The 18,092-nt window shown below is 30.9% G+C and overlaps 1 protein-coding gene across 1 annotated transcript; it reads right to left on the bottom strand.

Annotated features, from left to right (window-relative positions):
• Nucleotides 1-12,952: 12,952 nt before the first annotated feature.
• On the bottom strand, nucleotides 12,953-16,796 carry LOC112710499 (putative receptor-like protein kinase At1g72540). Its single transcript, XM_025762738.3, has 5 exons — nucleotides 16,234-16,796; nucleotides 15,781-15,916; nucleotides 15,305-15,441; nucleotides 15,071-15,194; nucleotides 12,953-14,181 (listed from the first exon to the last, which is right to left on the bottom strand). The coding sequence occupies exons 1-5, from the start codon at nucleotides 16,639-16,641 to the stop codon at nucleotides 13,544-13,546; spliced, it is 1,443 nt and encodes a 480-aa protein (XP_025618523.1). The 5' UTR covers nucleotides 16,642-16,796; the 3' UTR covers nucleotides 12,953-13,543.
• Nucleotides 16,797-18,092: the final 1,296 nt, after the last annotated feature.

An 18,092-nucleotide genomic window follows, 5' to 3' on the forward strand; every position in this document is an offset into this window, starting at 1 on the left:
TTATTTTAAAATTTGACACATTTAATAATTTCAAAATTCATATTAATATTTCATTATTTATGTACATCACATTTGAAACTTAAATACATAGAAAATAAAACTTTACAATAAGTTCTTTACATTATTTATTTACATAGATACTTCACAATCCCACATATTAAACTATTCCATCATTGATCAAATGACCAATATTTCCTTCAGGGTCCTCAAAGAAATCAGATACATCATAATGAGTGGTGGAGTTCTCAGCATCATTTGAAACAAAATTTGTTTCCTTTCCTTTGTCGTTCTTTTTCAAAGATGCCTGGTAAAGATCGACTAGGTGCCTTGGGGTACGACAGGTACGTGACCAATGGCCCTTTCCACCACAGCGGAAACACTTCTCCTCGGTTGATTTATTCTGCCCGATATTCCTTTCTTTATCCACTTCTGGTGAGATCCTCTCTTTTGAACATAATTCTTTTTCCTTCCATAATTTTTCTTATTATTAAAAGCTTGCCATTTACCTCTTCTGGGGTAATGATTTGCCGCATTTACTTCAGGAAATGGGGCGGCGCCAGCTGGGCGCGCTTCATGATTTTTCAATAACAACTCATTGTTGCGTTCGGCAACAAGAAGGCAAGAAATTAACTCAGAATATTTTTTAAACCCTTTTTCTCGATACTGCTGCTGCAGGAGCACATTCGAGGCATGGAAGGTTGAGAAAGTTTTCTCCAACATATCATGATCAGTTATTTTTTCCCCACACAATTTCATTCGTGAGGTGATCCGAAACATTGCAGAATTATATTCATTTATAGATTTAAAATCTTGTAAACGCAAATGCGTCCATTCATATCGGGCTTGAGGAAGTATTACCGTTTTCTGATGATTATACCTTTCTTCAAGGTCTTTCCAAAGATCTGCAGGATCTTTTAATGTGAGATATTCATTTTTCAATCCTTCGTCAAGATGACGACGGAGAAAAATCATGGCTTTAGCTTTATCCTTCTGGGATGCATTATTTTCAGCCTTAATGGTATCTCCAAGATCCATTGAATCAAGATGGATTTCAGCATCTAGTATCCATGATAAATAATTGTTTTCAGATATATTAAGAGCATTGAATTCAAGATAAGAGAGCTTCGACATAATGAAAATATTACCTGAGTCTTCCTAAAGATTTGATCAGAGTCTCGTGCTGATAACGTGTTGTAGAATAAAAGATATATAAAATAAAGATGTATAAATAGAAGACTCTATTATTAATATAATTAGCTCAATAATTATTATATATATATAATAATATTATATGTTGTATAGTGTATATATATACAAAGATAAGAAAAAGTATTAAAAATAAAGAGAGAAAGAATTGCATTTATTTATCGTTACTATCTCAATATAATAAAGATGATTAATATTGCTATTAATATTATATGTAAAGAGTAATAGAAAATAGAATTTAAAATGCTTATAAAATAAAATAAGAGAAAGAATTGTAGTAGAAATATAAGGAGAATAGTATTTGATTGTAGCATAAGGAGGAAATAGATTTCTTATTACTTGCTTCTGTGTAAGAAAGAAAGAGAGAGTATTTTTATATTATTGTTGTGTCTAAAGCCTCGTACCACACCCCCTATTTATACATGCATGGGGTCTTTATTTTCAACACATATTTAATATTCATTCTTTTTTTGAAAATATGAGTCTTGCATGGGAATGGGCATCCACGTTGCTCATTCTTATCACAACACTGTTATTAATTTTATCGGAAACTTAATTAAAATTCAGCAATAAACAACATTTATTACTCATGAAAGTTAAAACTCAATGAATCATGTTTGTTTTTGGGGAAAGTTAAAGAATGTGAAAGCTACTTCGCTCGGGTTATGTTAGTGGAGATTGATATTTACAAATAATCCAAATTGACCGTTTAATTTTCAAACCTGCTTTTTATGAAAAAGATATTATTATCATCATTGCTGGATCACTATAAAAGTTGTATGCGTGTACATTCTACAATTTTATTATGTCATGCGCCTGTTTGATCCGGCATGCAGTTGAAGCTAATAAATAAAATAGTTTAATTTATGAACGGTTTATTAGATAAAAAGATATCACATTTAACTTAAAATTTTTAACATGTTAAATTAATAAGTCTCTCATTTTATAAATTTTTTATTTATTTTTTATTTTTTTTAATACGAGACTAACTTCATATACTTTTCACACTTATAACCAAAGTTCTGAAAATCGAATCGATCATCGAATCGCTCTAGCTACTGAATCATTGGTTTATAAGTTCAACCGGTTCGACTATAGTTGAACTGAAAAAACTATTTTATAATAAAATAATAAATAAAATGTAAATAAACATATTAAAACATAATTATAGTCTAATATAAATTTTAAAATATCATCCAACTTAAAAGTACTACATAAACCAGAATGTTATGATCTCATTCAAATACAAACTCAAAAGTCAAATAACAAAAACAACCAATCAAATATAAACATAAGATGCCAACATCCAACTATAATTCAAGTTTGATAAAAAATTTCACTTACAACAGAAATCATCAAAGCTGTTGATGGTAATACAACAGTTCCTCCTGGAACATAAAAATCCATAGAATTAATACTTCTTGCAACTCGCTTGCATTGAACTCCCTGATATTTTCAGAAGACTCAAAACAAAAATATTGGTGTAACACCCCAAGAATGAACAAACACATGAACATAAGTACAAAATCAAAGGACTTGGCACAAACATAATGCCATAATGCTGAAAATCCACAAATCAGGAGCAATAATGCACATCTGACTAGAATCAAAATAAATTTTCCACGTATTTTATATTTTGTATTTAATCTTTCTAGGAATATCTAGCCTTTTCTAAATAAAGTTGCAAGCAATAATTGTCATAAAAGAACACCACTTAACATATCTTTAAATAATTTATTTTCAATTGTTTAAAAAAATTGACTTAATAAAACATGGATGATCCAAAGTAAGAATAAGAATTGGAATGACATACATACTTTCATGTTCTCAACAATTCTCTCAGGTGTCTTCTGAGCAGCATGGAATGCATATATATTGTTGTAGGCCACATCAAAAGCTTCTTTAACAGCTCCATCAAGCTGTACTCCTATAAAACAACATGAAGTTAAACAACAGAAAAAGCTTACTCTTACTCACTCAAACCAGAAAATTAGTTGTAGAATTTCAATTTCAATTCAAGAGAAATAAACAAACAAAACATACCTATCAATTAGTTGCAGAATTTCAATTTCAATTTGAATTATTCAATTGAAACATCAGTTGAAATAGGCAAACAATTATTCAATCACTATATCAGTTCACACTTTACAGTTCACAGAAAAATAATTATTCAATCACTATATCACCATATCAGTTCACAGTTGAATGGCTTGAATCAGAGTTCACAAAACTTCACTATATCAGTAAACCACATATCAGATATCACTATATCAGAGTTCACAGAACTTCATAGAATCAAAAAATTATTCAATCATAAATTCATAGTTAATAAAAAAAATTACCTAGAGAACATGCAAGAGACAGTAGTTGCGGAAGGAGACAGAGACACTGAGAGACAGAGACAGAGACACCGAGAAACACCGAGAGAGATAAAGCATGCTAGAGTGGTGGAGCAGATGGCGGCTTTGAAGGTCGCGATGGCTGCTGCGCGATGGAGGGGAATTGAGCGCCGGAGGCTTCGAAGGAACGACGACGGTGGTGGCACGACGCGGTGGCTGGACGGAGGTGAGCTCGATGAGATTGAGAGGACTGAGGATCCCTCCCTGGACTGAGTTAGGGCTTGCGTGTGGAGTTAAGGATTGTTGGTGCCTCAGTGAGTGAAACGGCGACGTTTGGATGCCTTTTCAAAAAATCGGTCGGGTCACGGTTCAGTTTGACCGACCAGTTCCTAACCAGTTCACCGGTTTGATAGCGGTTTTTGAAATCTACGATTTTTCCTTTTGTTCAAACTGCTTTTTTCAATGGTTCACGATTCGATCGGTTTGACTGGCTGATCCGAACCGATTTTCAGAACCTTGCTTGTAGCATTAACAGCAAATTAGTTGCCCCACTACTACATACGCTACTATGTCAAAGAAGATGGTATGTTTAATTTTATACATGTTATCTTTATTTCTTGTAACTCTTGCATTTACTTTCATATTAATAATTTCTTTATGTTAAATGTTTTGTTAAATATTGTTTCGAGAACTATCTGAAATGGTGATTTGGGCCTGAACGTGAGATTTAGACTCCTTCTAAGGCAGCATCTGACTTGTGCTGGTGTTGAGGTGTCGCTGTCCAAGTTCCTCATGAGGAGGTGGGGGTGGTACCTGTAAGGGACTCCGATGCTTAAGTTAGCAAGGGTTTTAAGCAGGTTTTTAATAGATTGGGACCTGAATATACCTGAGTGCATCAGTGTATTTATAATTGAGAGATAACCACCTTTTTAAAATAGTTCCACCTTTGTGGGTGGATGACTGTTCCCTTTATCTTGGAAATTTGTTGAGATCTACCTTCTAGATAAACTAGAGATAATAGAAAATATTTCAGGAGGTGGTTACTTATTCAAATAAGTAGGGTTGAACCACCATTGTCGTGTCCGACCTCTATGAGGTCGGGTAAGTGGATGAGGCCACCCTATTTGGGTGGCCTTTTATCTTTGTTGGGCCCGTCTTTATATTTTTAGGCTAGGATATAAATAGTGCCCCTGCTTTTGTCCAAACTTTTATGAGGTTGGGTTCAAGCATTTGTGGCTTCAGTTTCCTTCGTTCGATTACACCGCCTTCGAGAGGTCGGGTACTCGACATGTTTCAAAATTTTTTGAAACGTTGTGCCGCTTAATGACATGGTGTGCGTTACATTGCAGTTTCCATTATCGCCCAAAAATGCAGGAAAAAAGAGGGTAGATTGAAAAAGCCAATAACCCTTTAAACCAAAAGGCAAGGGTAAAAAGGATCTAAGGCTTTGAGCATCAGTGGATAGAAGGGCCCAAAGGAATAAAATCCTGGTCTAAGCAGCTAAACCAAGCTGCCCCTAACCATGTACTTGTGGCGTGAAGGTGTCAAGTGAAAAGCTTGAGATTGAGCGATTAAAGTCGTGATCCAAAGCAAAAAGAGTGTGCTTAAGAACTCTGGACACCTCTATCTGGGGATTCTAGGAAAGCTGATCACAATCCAAAAGGATTCACCTAGTTAAAGTGTCTGTGGCATTTATGTATCCGGTAGTAATATTGGAAAACAAAGTGCTTAGGGTCACAGCCAAGACTCTAAAAAGCTGTGTTCAAGAATAAAAAATAACTAAACTAGAAGAGTCAATAATATCATTTGGATTCTAAGTTCCTAAGGATGCCAACATCTCTGAGTTTCAATAGATAGTGAGATGCCAAAACTATTCAGAAGCAAAAAGCTACTAAGTCCCACTCATCTAATTGAAACTGAACTTCATTGGAAACTCTGAGATTTATTGTATCTTAATTTTTTTATCCTACTGTGTTTTTAGTTGCTTGGGGACAAGCAACGGTTTAAGTTTGGTGTTGTGATGAGCGGATATTTTATACACTTTTTGGCATAATTTTCATATAGTTTTTAGTATATTTTGTTTTAATTTTTATTAAATTTTTATAGATTTTAGTGTTAAACTCACATTTTGGACTCTACTTTGAGTTTGTGTGTTTTCGTACAATTTCAGGTATTTTCTGGCTGAAATTGAGGAGTTAGAGCAAAAGTCTGATTTAGAGACAGAGAAAGCACTACAGATGCTGTCCGTATCTGACCTACTTGCACTCGGAAGAGATTTTCTGGAGCTAGAGAAATCCAAATAGAGCTTTCTTAATGGCTATGAAAATTTGACTTTCAGAGCTTTCCAACAATGTTTAATAGTCCATACTTTGCTTCAGAATAGAAGGTCCAAAACCGGCGTCCAACGCCTGCTTCCTATCCCCTTCCAGGTGTCCAGCACCCAAAGAGTAGAGACCAGCGTCTAAACGCCCAAAGAGGATCCCCTAGCCAGTGTTCAACGCTCTAGAGGTTTCCTAGCACATGGATCTCATCAAAGCTCAGCCCAAACACTCACCAAGTGGGCCCCAGAAGTGAATTTTAGCACTAAATAGAATGTTTTACCCTTACTAGTCATTAGTATAGTATTTAAGTGTTATTTTACATAATCATTCGAACAACATCTAGACTTTACACACTTCTACCATTGTATTTCCTTTCAGTATGAGTTTCTAAACCTCCTAGGTTGAGGGGAGGATCCTTGCTGAGTCCTATGAATTAATAAAAGTATTATTGTTTCTTCTTTGATTCGTGTTTGGTTTATTTCTAAGATGTATATTCATTCTTCAACCTGGTGAATAGGATGATTAGTGACAATCAGCTCTGTTCATCATACTAAGACGAACGTGCCTGACAAACACCCGCGTCTACTTGGGTTCGTGTGAATACGTGACTAGAAAGTGCAAACCAACAGCTATGTTAATACATCTCTCAGACGGCTAATCCATGACTTTGTTGGGGACTTCTAGATATACCATTTCAGCCAATTTTCGGGGAGATTAGAGTCTCTGTGGTATAGGCTAGAACTCAAAAAAGTAGCATTCTCTAATCCAGAAGATTCGACCTTATCTGTGGCGTTTTGAGTAGGATCACCAAGAGAATGAGTTGCTAGAGCTTCACCCTCTATCAGATTAGATGACCATGGCCAATGACGTTTGATCTGGAGTAGAGGAGATTGATGACCACGGGCCATGGCGTCAATCACATACAACCTGCCACTGAAGAAATCACTCACAAGCAAAGAAGACAGTAATACCAGAGTTAATTTAGAAAGAAAAAGCAACTCCACTCCTTAATCAATTCCTTATCTCTAAAATGAAGAGCTCGTCGAGAGCTTCGCGTGACCACAAACGGCTCGTCAATTGAAGCTCCGTAGCTCAAGATATGGCTCTCGGAAGGTGGAGGTGAATAGTAAAACTCCAATTCCCTTCTCTTCTCTCTTCTCACCGTCCCTCTCTCTTTATTTTCTGAAAAATGAGGCTATTGCCAAATGGCCTCGTAACTTCCTTTTATATGTTGGGCTTGGACCCAATTTGAGTCCGGTCCAATCCATTAGCGGTTTTAGCTCGTTTGGCTCACTTTTGGTCAAAACCTTTAAGATTAGTATCCGATTTTCAATTCTAAATTATTTTTGTCATTTTAAAACAATAAATCAATTTTTAAAATCTTATTTTTCTCAAAACACAGTACTGGACAGATTTAAACCGGTTCGACCGGCTCGGCTGCCGTACGCGGTTTTTCTCGATTTTTCGCAGAAAATATATTTTCTGACTCAGAAAAATTCATTAAAACCAAATTTCACCTTTATATTTTCAATTAAAACTTCTAAATTTTAAATCTATTTCAGACACTTTAAAAATTATTATTTTTATTAAAGCGATTAGGCCAGTTGTTATACCAAAAACCATGTATTACACGTGGGATTTGATGTATGCAACGTGAAGAAGCAAATAGAGACCAATTGTGCCTTATTTAGCCATGCATGCAACATGGGACTTGGTGAGTGCAATGTGAAGATCAAATCGATGCCAATTATGCCAAGGAGGGTCATGCGTGCAACGTGGAGGATAACGCATTGCACTTGGGGATTAAAATAGAGGCCAATTGCTCAAAGAAAGGGCCATGCGTTGTACTTGGGAGGCTATGCTTACAACGCACCAAATGGGTCATTTCCAAAGCCTTTAATTCTTCACTAATCCTTCATTAATTCTTTAATTTTTCAAGTACTTAATTGAATGATCTAATATTAAGTTTCAAGCCTATGATTTCAATTAAGCAAGGCATCAAGTTTTGAATTTTAAATACAAGAAAGATCACTAAATAATTAAGAATTGTTAGAAAAATATTGATTTGATTAGGTTAGATTTTGTTTTGATTTAGTTTGAGTTTCATTTATAGGTTTGGTTTTAGGTTTTAATAAGTCCTAGGACTTTGCCCATGGATCAGACAATACACCACATTTTACAGTTTTACTTTTATTCCACTACGAGTAGCTAATCTCCTTTGTTGAGGTTGGGAATTCTGTTCATCTTTTTATAGATTATTAATTTAAATGTTCTACTTTATTTGAGATTTATACTTTGATTTATTTTATGAGTGAGTTTTCGTTCTTCATTCCTAAAGATTTAGAATTGTTGAAAAATATTTTAACTCTATTTTGAATTCTAAATATTATTTTGAAAAAAGTAATATTTGAATTAGTTTAAAAACTTTTTCTCACTACTTTTTTATTTAACTAGGAATAATGTTTCAAAGAATGTGCGACACATATTGATTTTTAATTGCTCTAGTTTAAATAAGTGACATAAAATTCGGATTAAAATTTTTTTGGAAATTATTATTTCTTGATTGTTGACGCAGTTGTGGTGCGTGTTTTTTAGTTTTTGTGCTTTTATTTTGGTTGTTTATCTCTTTTTTGAATGTGTTATTTTTGTTGATTTTGTTGTACCTAATTTCTTTTCTAGGAGTTAGTGAGTTGTTAGTCATCATCGAAAAAAAAATTACATGATGTACTTTTTTATCATTGAACTAGTGGGATGGTATTGAATTATGAAAAGATAAAATAAAAAAAAATATAAAAGGATGATAATCATAAAAAAGAGTAGAAAAATAAAAAATTAATACCAAAATCAAAAATAATACCAAATTTTTTTAATCCTACAGTATTTTCTTTTTTATTAATCTTTGTTTTAACATGTATGTGATATATATTCAACGTATCATTTCAGAGTTACAAAGAGTAGAGTGGTATAAATCTTTTTTTTATTATTGATGACAATGCTAGATAGGGATGTCAATGGGACAGGGTGGGGGCGGGAGATGCCTCCCTGCTTCCTATCCCCACCCCCAGATTTACTCCCCGTTTCCGCTTCCGTTCTTTGCCGTTGGAAAATATTACTCTCCATCCCCATTTTTCAAGGGTCCCCTTCTCCGTGGGGATCCCATTCCCCATCTATCTAATAGATCTAATTAATTATTAATTTTCATATGAATAGAGGTATAAGTATCCATTCTATAAAAAATTAACAAGATTTTATACAAAAAGTCTAAACAATAAGATAATGACTTCTTTCGAAATGACGCAATGGGGGATGCAACGGCAAGCCAGAAGATAGAGAAGTGAACAAGGTGGGAGACGCGGCAATAGAGAGAAGAATGGATATGACGACAAAGTTACGTAAAGGAACACCAGAGCACGATGCGGTTAGAAGGGAGAGCGGCGAGAGGGTGGCTGCAGAGAGGTTGGATGGAGTATAGACAACGTTAGAGATTTTTGAATTGAAGAAGAGTTATGCAAATGAGGATGAGGAGTTTTGGGTTTCTATGTGTGTGTGTGGGGGGGGGGATAGAGTGGGGATCCCCGCGTGTGTGGGGATAGAGCGGGGATCCCCGCGTCTGCCTCGGGGGAATGTGTGTGTGCGGGGATAAAGCGGGGATCCCCGCTCGGGTCCCCGCGTCTGCCTCGGGAGAATTTTGTCCCCCGTCTTCATCCCCACGGAGAAAATTCTCCACAATCGGATCCCTATTCGAGGCAGTCCCAGCAGAGATCCCTGCGTCTCAGAGAATTTTGTCATCTCTAATGCTAGAAATAACAATGGGATAAGTGTTTATTTCTTTGTTATTCTTGGTTTGTTCTTTTTGTTTTGCTTTACTTCGTGTGTTGAGCTTCCTTACTTAAAAAAAAATCATATATTAACCATTATTTTGTAAATGTACATATAAATAGAGATATATTAACACATATAAAAAAATTTAATTTTGACACTAAAATTTTTTAATTATAATGTAAAAAATTTTAATTGTATCATTTTTAATTAAATGATGTACTTTTTTAATTATTAAACTAGTTGGATAGAATTAAATTATAAAAAGATAAAATAAAAAGAAAAAAATAAAAAAATAATAATCATAAAGAAACGTGGAAAAAAAAGTTTTAAATTATAAAAAATTAATCAAAAAAATAATACCAAAATTTTTTAATAATTAATTATTTTCCTTTTTATTAACCTTTATTTTAACATGTGATATATATGTTCATATATTAACCATTATTTTGTAAATGTATAGATAGAGATACATCAACACATAAAAATAAATATCACTAATAAGAACTGATTTCTTTTTTCGTTATACTGATATAGATCAAAATGATGGGAAAGACGGCTTAAAATATGCCACAAATTTATTAATTATGCGAGCCAATATTTAGATACTTGCATAGGATTTTGATCAGCATTAGTCTTCGTTTTGATTTTTGACATGTCACCAGAAGACAGCTATAGATTCTAAATTTGTGATTTAAGCATTACGACAAGTAATTTTCATTATCCCCACTAATGCCTTGGTTGGAGGTTGGTGAAGGAAGATGATATGTGTGTATTTTTCTCAAGTATAGTTGAATTGGAATGACACTATATATTCTTGCCTTATTTTTCTTCTAGTTTTAGAACTTTCCACTAGCTAACCTAATTGCAATTATTAAAGGATAAACACATATTGACTCACTAATTAATTATGGTTGAATCAAATAAGAAAAGAAAATTCATGACGAATACAAATAAAACCGACGTCATTTCCTTTCACATCTTTCCCCAAACATTTTTTTAGAGGGAACTATCAAGATATATATAAAATATAAATAGAAAGAACACCATGATATATATTTTCTTTTTCTCTTGTAATTAGTATTTTCCGTTTTGAAAAATTCAATAAAAATTGTATCTTTTGTAAGAGTTATTTAAATTTATTCGGATTTTTTATCCTCCTAGAATTCTGTATTAGTTTTTGTATTATCTTATATATGAGGACTGAATTTTCTTATATGTCATTTTAGAAGAATTTAATTTTAATGCGTTGCTAATATAAAATTTTTTTTATATCTAATTATATGATGTCGTATAAGTAAAAATAACTATTTGTTATTTTAATGATATGAATAGTCATTTAAAATAATAGATGTGATTAGACGATTATATAAAATTTTTTATAATATCAATGTATTAAAATTAAATTTTATTATAGTAACATAAAAATTCCTATCAAAGTTATATATATTATTGACAGAATCACTCATCAGAGAACAAAATTTTAAATCAAAAAATATTATCCAACAAAAATGTTATTAACAAAATTATTCATTTTTTCAATAGATCTATAGTCAAGATATTTTTCTTACACCAAATTTCTTTTACTTTTCTAGATAATTTTATTAGCGACACAATCATTAAAAAAATTATATTTCATTCTATTTTTGTTTTTTGTTTTCTTTTTGATTAGGTGTTGATGTTTGAATGAGGAACAATAAGAAGTTTCAAGCACCTAAAGTCCTAAACTTAAAAAATAAATCCTTCTACAAAAAGAAAGGGACAAAAAAATCACAATCGCGTCTCTGATTCATTTTCTATATACAATCTAACAAAAGAAAAATTTATTAGATTATATCAATTTGCAAACAAACATCAACGACGCCTGAAATTGGTCATTCATGGTTATGTTTTCATCATCACCAACCACTTTTTGGACAAATTTTTGTGAGAAAAATACTCTAAACGGTTCTAATAATTATTTCGAAAGACAATGAAATTTTTAACAAAAAAATAAATATTTTTTTTGCTTTCTGATCATTATTTTTATAAAATTGATTAGTCTTTTTATCAGTATTTTCTGTCAATATTAACAGAATAAACCTACATAGCATGTTAAACTGTAATTTATCCATTAACAACCAACTAATATTAACAAATTCTTTTTTGTTAGAAAGTCTCATTGTCTTTTAAAAACAATTGTCAAAGCTGTTTAATTTTTATTTTTATATTATTCTTTTCAAATATATTAGCTAAATTAGTTAAATTTATTGTGTAAAACTAAGAAATATTAATGATTTTTAATTTATTTTTATTTATAAAAATTAAATGAAAAATATATTAATAATTAACGTATCACATAACTATATTTTGAAGAGAGATCGTTGACAGATAAATTAATCAGTCTCATAAAATTAAATATCAATAATCGAAAAAGATATTTTTTGTTCAAAGATCTCGTAATCCTTAAAAAAAATTACCAAAGTTGGATTGAATATTCACTCAATTTTTTTTCTTTTTTCATAATTTTTAATTTCTTTATATATTTCCTTTATTGTATATGTCACACGGAAAATAAGTGTGGTTAACATTGGTAGAAAATACAAAACCATTAGCGAATTATATAGAATCCATTTCTGCCTCAAATTAAAAAAAATCCAATTCGTCAATAGGCTGAAGAAGTCAATGAATAATTTGGCCAATATCAACCTCATTAACAAATTAAAAATAATATTCTTGAGCGTTTGTGACTTTGTAAGGTAAGAACATAGGAAAAATACTAAAATAGTTCATTGCTTCCTACGCAAGACTCCATGAGAAAGGCAACATTTGTCAATGCAACAACAAAGTGGAAATATCCAAAAAAGAAAAATAAAAAAATACAATACATTAAAAAAAAAAAGAAAAGAAAAGAAGAGAAAAATCTATTTGCTTAATTAGCTTCAATCCCCACATAAGTCTTAATAATGGGAAAGCGCAGTAGCGCACATTTGTCACAATAAAATTAACTAAATATAAAGTATATTAAAAAATCATCAAAATTTATTTTTTTTTATCATCAGTTAATTGTTAATATTTAAAAATATGAAATAAAATATATTATTAAATTATTAAATTAAAAAAATTAATTTAATGACTAAATGATGACAAAAAAATAATAAATTCTGATAACCGAACATTTCTCATTAAATATTTTGAAAAAAACTTAAAGAAATGCTTCACAACTTATACCATATGTCCATATTCCTTAACATTATACAACACATATTATGTAAATGTGGAAATATCTTCGTTTAAGATGATATATTTAATTATCATCATTCACTCGTTTATAATATCAAAAAAAAAAAAAACAGCAAAAGATACATGGTTATGAACAAACTTCGCTGTCCCACACCACTTACTATCACACCAAATTTGGTGTACAACAGTACAAGTAACATTAAGTCCAAAAAAATCATGTTGGAATTTCGGAAGATCAAACAATCAAAATCAAGCCCCAAGATAAAAAAGAAAAGCTAAATCTATGAAGCTACATAATGTACACTATAACTTCCTTTGTGTTCCCCTATACTCTGTTTTTCATTCTTTCTTTTTTGTTTTTCACTCCACTACCTTTTAGCTAAGATTACATGCAACATGCATAATTAATTAATGTTTATAGACTATAAACGAACTATTCACGGAAAGTTATCTTTATATAAAAATAATAGTTATTTATAAAAATTCAGATGCAATCAACTTCACATAAAATTGATAGTTGAGAATCGTTAAATAATTTTGACTAAATTTTCATCTAACATATCTCAATTATCAACTTCACGTAAAGTTGATTGCACTTGAATTTTCACGTTAAAATAATTTGACGTGAGGAGGTGACTAAATTGGCAATATGGGGCGATTTCCATCACAATTATGTGTCTCTGGTCCTTGTTTGGGAAAGTAGGGACTGGTAGCAAGAGTCTTATACAGAGCAGTGTCAGAGTAAACAGCACGAGACCTGATTGGCTTAACCCTACACCTACGGCTACGACTTTTTCGCTCCTTCTTTAAATTATTGCGACCCTTCTCCTTCTCCTTTTTCTCTCCCTTTATTTCCTCTTCAACTTTACCTTCTTCGTTAATATTGCTGTTGTCATAACAAGAACAATCGGTTACAACAACCACTTCAGTGGGGGCCACATAAACAAAATGACCAATTGGGATATCGTTAAGTTCCAAGAGAGGCTCCAAGGTCTTAACCACGGTTCGCATTGAAGGCCTATTCTTTGCGTGGTGGCTTAGGCATTGGTAAGCCAAAGATGCTAACTTTCTTGCACCTTGTGTTGAGTACTGACCCTCAAGTCTTGGGTCCATTATTCTCTCAAGTTTAAGAGAATCCTTTAGCATTGGCCTTGCCCACTCTACTAAATCTTGCTCTCTGCTTGGCCGTTTCTTGTCCACTGATTTTCTTCCCGTTAGTAGCTCTAACAGAACAACTCCATAGCTATACACGTCGCTCATGGTTGTCAAATGACCTAATTAAGAGTAATTAAAGTTACACATTTATCAAATCTAACGATAAAAACAGGAATACTTGATTATGTAATGTACAGAGAATTAAGTACTTACGAATTCAAAAAATGAATTCAATTTTCATACACTATTAATTGCGTATTATTCTATGAAACAGAGACACCGACACATTAATTTTAATGTTTGTTAAAGACACAAAAATAAGTTATATATATAAAATATAAAATATTTTTTAATAAGTTATAATAATATTTTAATATTGAAAGCTATTAAGATAAAGACGTTAAAAACGTCTTTTTATAAAAATATTTTTTAATAATTAAAATTTAATACATATAATTGATTAAATCGTATTATTTTTATTAAAATTAGGTTAGACAAATTGATTTAACAGAAAAATAGTAAATCAAATATTGAATTGATCTAAATTAATATTATTTGTTATAAAAAATGATTACAATACTCTATTATGAAAAATGAGTAAAATACTTCTATTATATATATTAATTTTGAAAATCATAAATTTTAGTCCTTTATTTTTCTATTGTAAGATTAGGATTTAGAATTTTTAAAATTATTTAATTATTTTTTATAATAAGGGTATTGTAGTAATTTTTTATTAAAAAATAATATTAATTTAGATCAATTCAAGATTTGATTCACCATTTTTTTCCTTAAATCAATTTGTCTAGTCTAATTTTGATAAAAATAACATGATTTAATCGATTATATATGTTAAATTTTAATTACTAAAAAACATCATTAAAAAAAGACGTTTTGGACATCTTTATCTAAATAACTTCTTTTAATATTTTATTAATATTAAAGTACAAATTATATATTTAATATCAAACAAATGTGATGTCTAAAATGTGTCAAACACGTAAATACCTGTCATGATATACTCAGGAGCAGCATAACCGCGGGTACCCATAACACGAGTTGTAACATGTGTTTGATCTTCCCCTGGTCCATCTATTGCTAAACCGAAATCCGACAGCTTCGCATTGTAATCCTGAAAAACAAGAACTTAATTATTGTGTGTTCATTGTAATAATTAACTAAATGCATACTTGAAAATTAATTAATTAATAAGTTATTGCTTGATGGAATGATGGAACTTACAGCGTCTAACAGAATGTTTGAGGCTTTAACATCTCTGTATATGACTGGCTTTTCTTCTTCATGAAGGAAACAAAGTCCCTTTGCAGCCCCAATTGCTATTTTGATTCTTGTTAGCCACGGCAATGTTGCTAAATAACCTGCATTTTTTTTTTCAAAGGAATTGAATAAAAATTATGAACAAAGAAATTCTTTTTTTTTTTCAAAACTGGCTTTTGTTTTTTATTTTAAACATCATTTTTCACCCTCGAAAAATTATAGTTCCAATAAAATAATTAATAAACTAAAAAAAAAAAAGCCTTTCGAGATCTTCCAAAAATAATGAAATTGAGCCTCTCAAAAATCACAAGAATTTGACAAACAAACTTAAATTTGACCTTCTTTTATTCAAAAGATATTTTTATCAAAACCAAAATTCAAAATTATGGCATACAATTTTCTTTTGCTAATTATGCAGAGAAAGGCATGCATGTACATGCCTTTGAAAAGCTTCTCTTCCAGATTGCCCCTTTCCATGTATTCATAGACAAGAAGCCTGTGTTCATCTTCACAGCAGTATCCAATTAAGTTCACCAGATTGCGATGCTTCAACTGCCCCAAGAAGATTACTTCAGCCTATGCACAGTAAAAAAAAAAAGAAGAAGAAACGAAAAAGACTAGATAAGATAACACATTAATAATAATATCATCATTATATTTGAGAAACTTCTAATACAAAAATAATAAAAATTAAGATGGCCACTTCAATGTTAACCTATTCATGCGAAGATAGTATTGAAAAACATTAGATAGTTTAATATTTTTAATTGAATATATTCGATTGAACTATTTAACGATTTACAATATTATATTCAAGTAAAGATGGTTTCGTAGAAATAACCATTTTTAATAATTGATACTGTGAAAATGTTAGGAAGAGAATTGATTCATACCAACCACTCTCTGTGTCCTTGTTTGCCATCCAAATTGAGGGCCTTAACAGCAACAACCTGAGGCACAAGTCTGGGCTTAAATTTCTCATCAATGAACCCTTTATAAACCTTTCCGAATCCACCTTCGCCGAGGAAATTGTTCTTACTGAACCCATGTGTGATCTCTTTCAGCTCCTGGTAAGTGAAAATATGAATGTTTGATCCAATTCCTGTGAGGGAATTTGACAAATCACTCATTATAGACTGTGAAGAAGAATTGCTCAGATCAGAGAGCGAGATTCTCCTAGAAAGTGTCTTTTTTGAAACTGATGATGTGTGTGTTTCGTCCAAGGAAGAATTGGAAAAGGGATTGTCTTTGAAACAACCAACTATGAAGGATTTCCACATAACCCTTTTCTGGGAAGGCATTTTCTTTCTTCTCTTTCTTTTTTCTATTATTCCAAGCGAGTTTGATGTAGCTTTATCACTATCTGCAAAAATGTGATGACAAAGCTTAGCTTTTATAGGTTGGAGAGACCAAAGCTACAGTATTTTGGAACATTTTTTTTAAGAGACTTTGAAACAAGAATTTAATTTTTATATAATGTAACTATAAAATAATTTTATATGCGTGTTTAATTAAATAACGCTTTATTAGTAAAAAATAATTATGTTTTATTAGTAAAAATAATTATTTTTTTGATTGATGGTATGAATGAATGATCATTAAAAAAATAAATATAATTAAATAATTGTATAAAATATTTTAAATTTTTAAAATAATAATAAAAAATTAAACTAAAAAATCTTATGTATTTTTGTTTTTTCATGAAAGATCTTATGTCATATAAACCAAATCCAAAATCTTATGTCACTGGCCGTATTGTGTTTTTCTTCGTTGTAGGCCTAACGGATGATAAAAGTAAACTTGGTAGCAGCCAAGTCCTGCTTCAGCTGCTGCCCTCATTTTTTTAAAATGTAAATCAATAAATAAATAAATTCAATCTACATGTCCACTTCTGTGGTTGGTTACCGTTGAATTTTTTAACTTTAACTAGAACTAATATAAACAGGATTTGCCGATTTTGTGTGTTTTTATTTTATTTTATTTTATTTTTAAATTATCGGTATTTAACCCCCCCTATTATTAAGATATTACTCTAACTCGTTACGTAAACACAACTAAATTCGGTCTTGTAAAATGTTTGAAGAGATTATTATAAGCACCTTATTTAATAAATAAGAATATAAATGTATATTTACGTTTTTAATTTTAAAAAAATTAAGAGTATTTTTAAAATTAAAATTCTAATATAACCTTATATTAAATAATATATATATATGTGTATATATATTTCTACTTTTTATTTATTTATATTTATTAAAATCATTTAAACTATGAAAAGCAATTTTCAAATACAATAGTCACTTTTATTTTTATTTATCAAATATAATTATTATAACTTTAGAAAATTATCTTTAAAATTTAATTTTAATAAATTACTTTTGAATGAAAAATAAAAATATACTAAATCAGACCTAAAAATTGTTCACGCTATTATATTGTTTAATAGAAATTAAATTATATAAAAGTTTTTTTTCTATATAAAATTATAAATAATATATATAAGCGGGCCAAAGGGGATTTTAGTTTGTCTTTGATCTTTCTCATTTTAGTTATTTATTTATTTTTCATTCATGCGGTAAATATAATTGACTCTAACTCCGTGTGATCGATCTAAATAAGACATGTTAATTTTAATAATGAAAAAGAGTGAGATGGCCTTTATGTTTAATTTCTTCGTCAAAATGATTGGAGATATCGTGGAAACAAGTGGTTCGAAAAATGCCAAATTGCTTAGCATGCCTTTCTTCAACCT

Source organism: Arachis hypogaea, chromosome 9 (assembly GCF_003086295.3).
Source record: "Arachis hypogaea cultivar Tifrunner chromosome 9, arahy.Tifrunner.gnm2.J5K5, whole genome shotgun sequence".
NCBI lineage: Eukaryota > Viridiplantae > Streptophyta > Magnoliopsida > Fabales > Fabaceae > Arachis > Arachis hypogaea.

What these genes read in the sequence shown, in the direction of transcription:
- LOC112710499 (XM_025762738.3), bottom strand. Translation starts at nt 16,641, where the DNA reads ATGCCTTCCCAGAAAAGGGTTATGTGGAAATCCTTCATAGTTGGTTGT. An exon ending in GGAAGAGAAGCTTTTCAAAG is followed by an intron (nt 15,442 to 15,780) that starts GCATGTACATGC and finishes AAAAAAATGCAG; the next exon opens with GTTATTTAGCAACATTGCCG. An exon ending in TCCTGAGTATATCATGACAG is followed by an intron (nt 14,182 to 15,070) that starts GTATTTACGTGT and finishes ACTCTTAATTAG; the next exon opens with GTCATTTGACAACCATGAGC.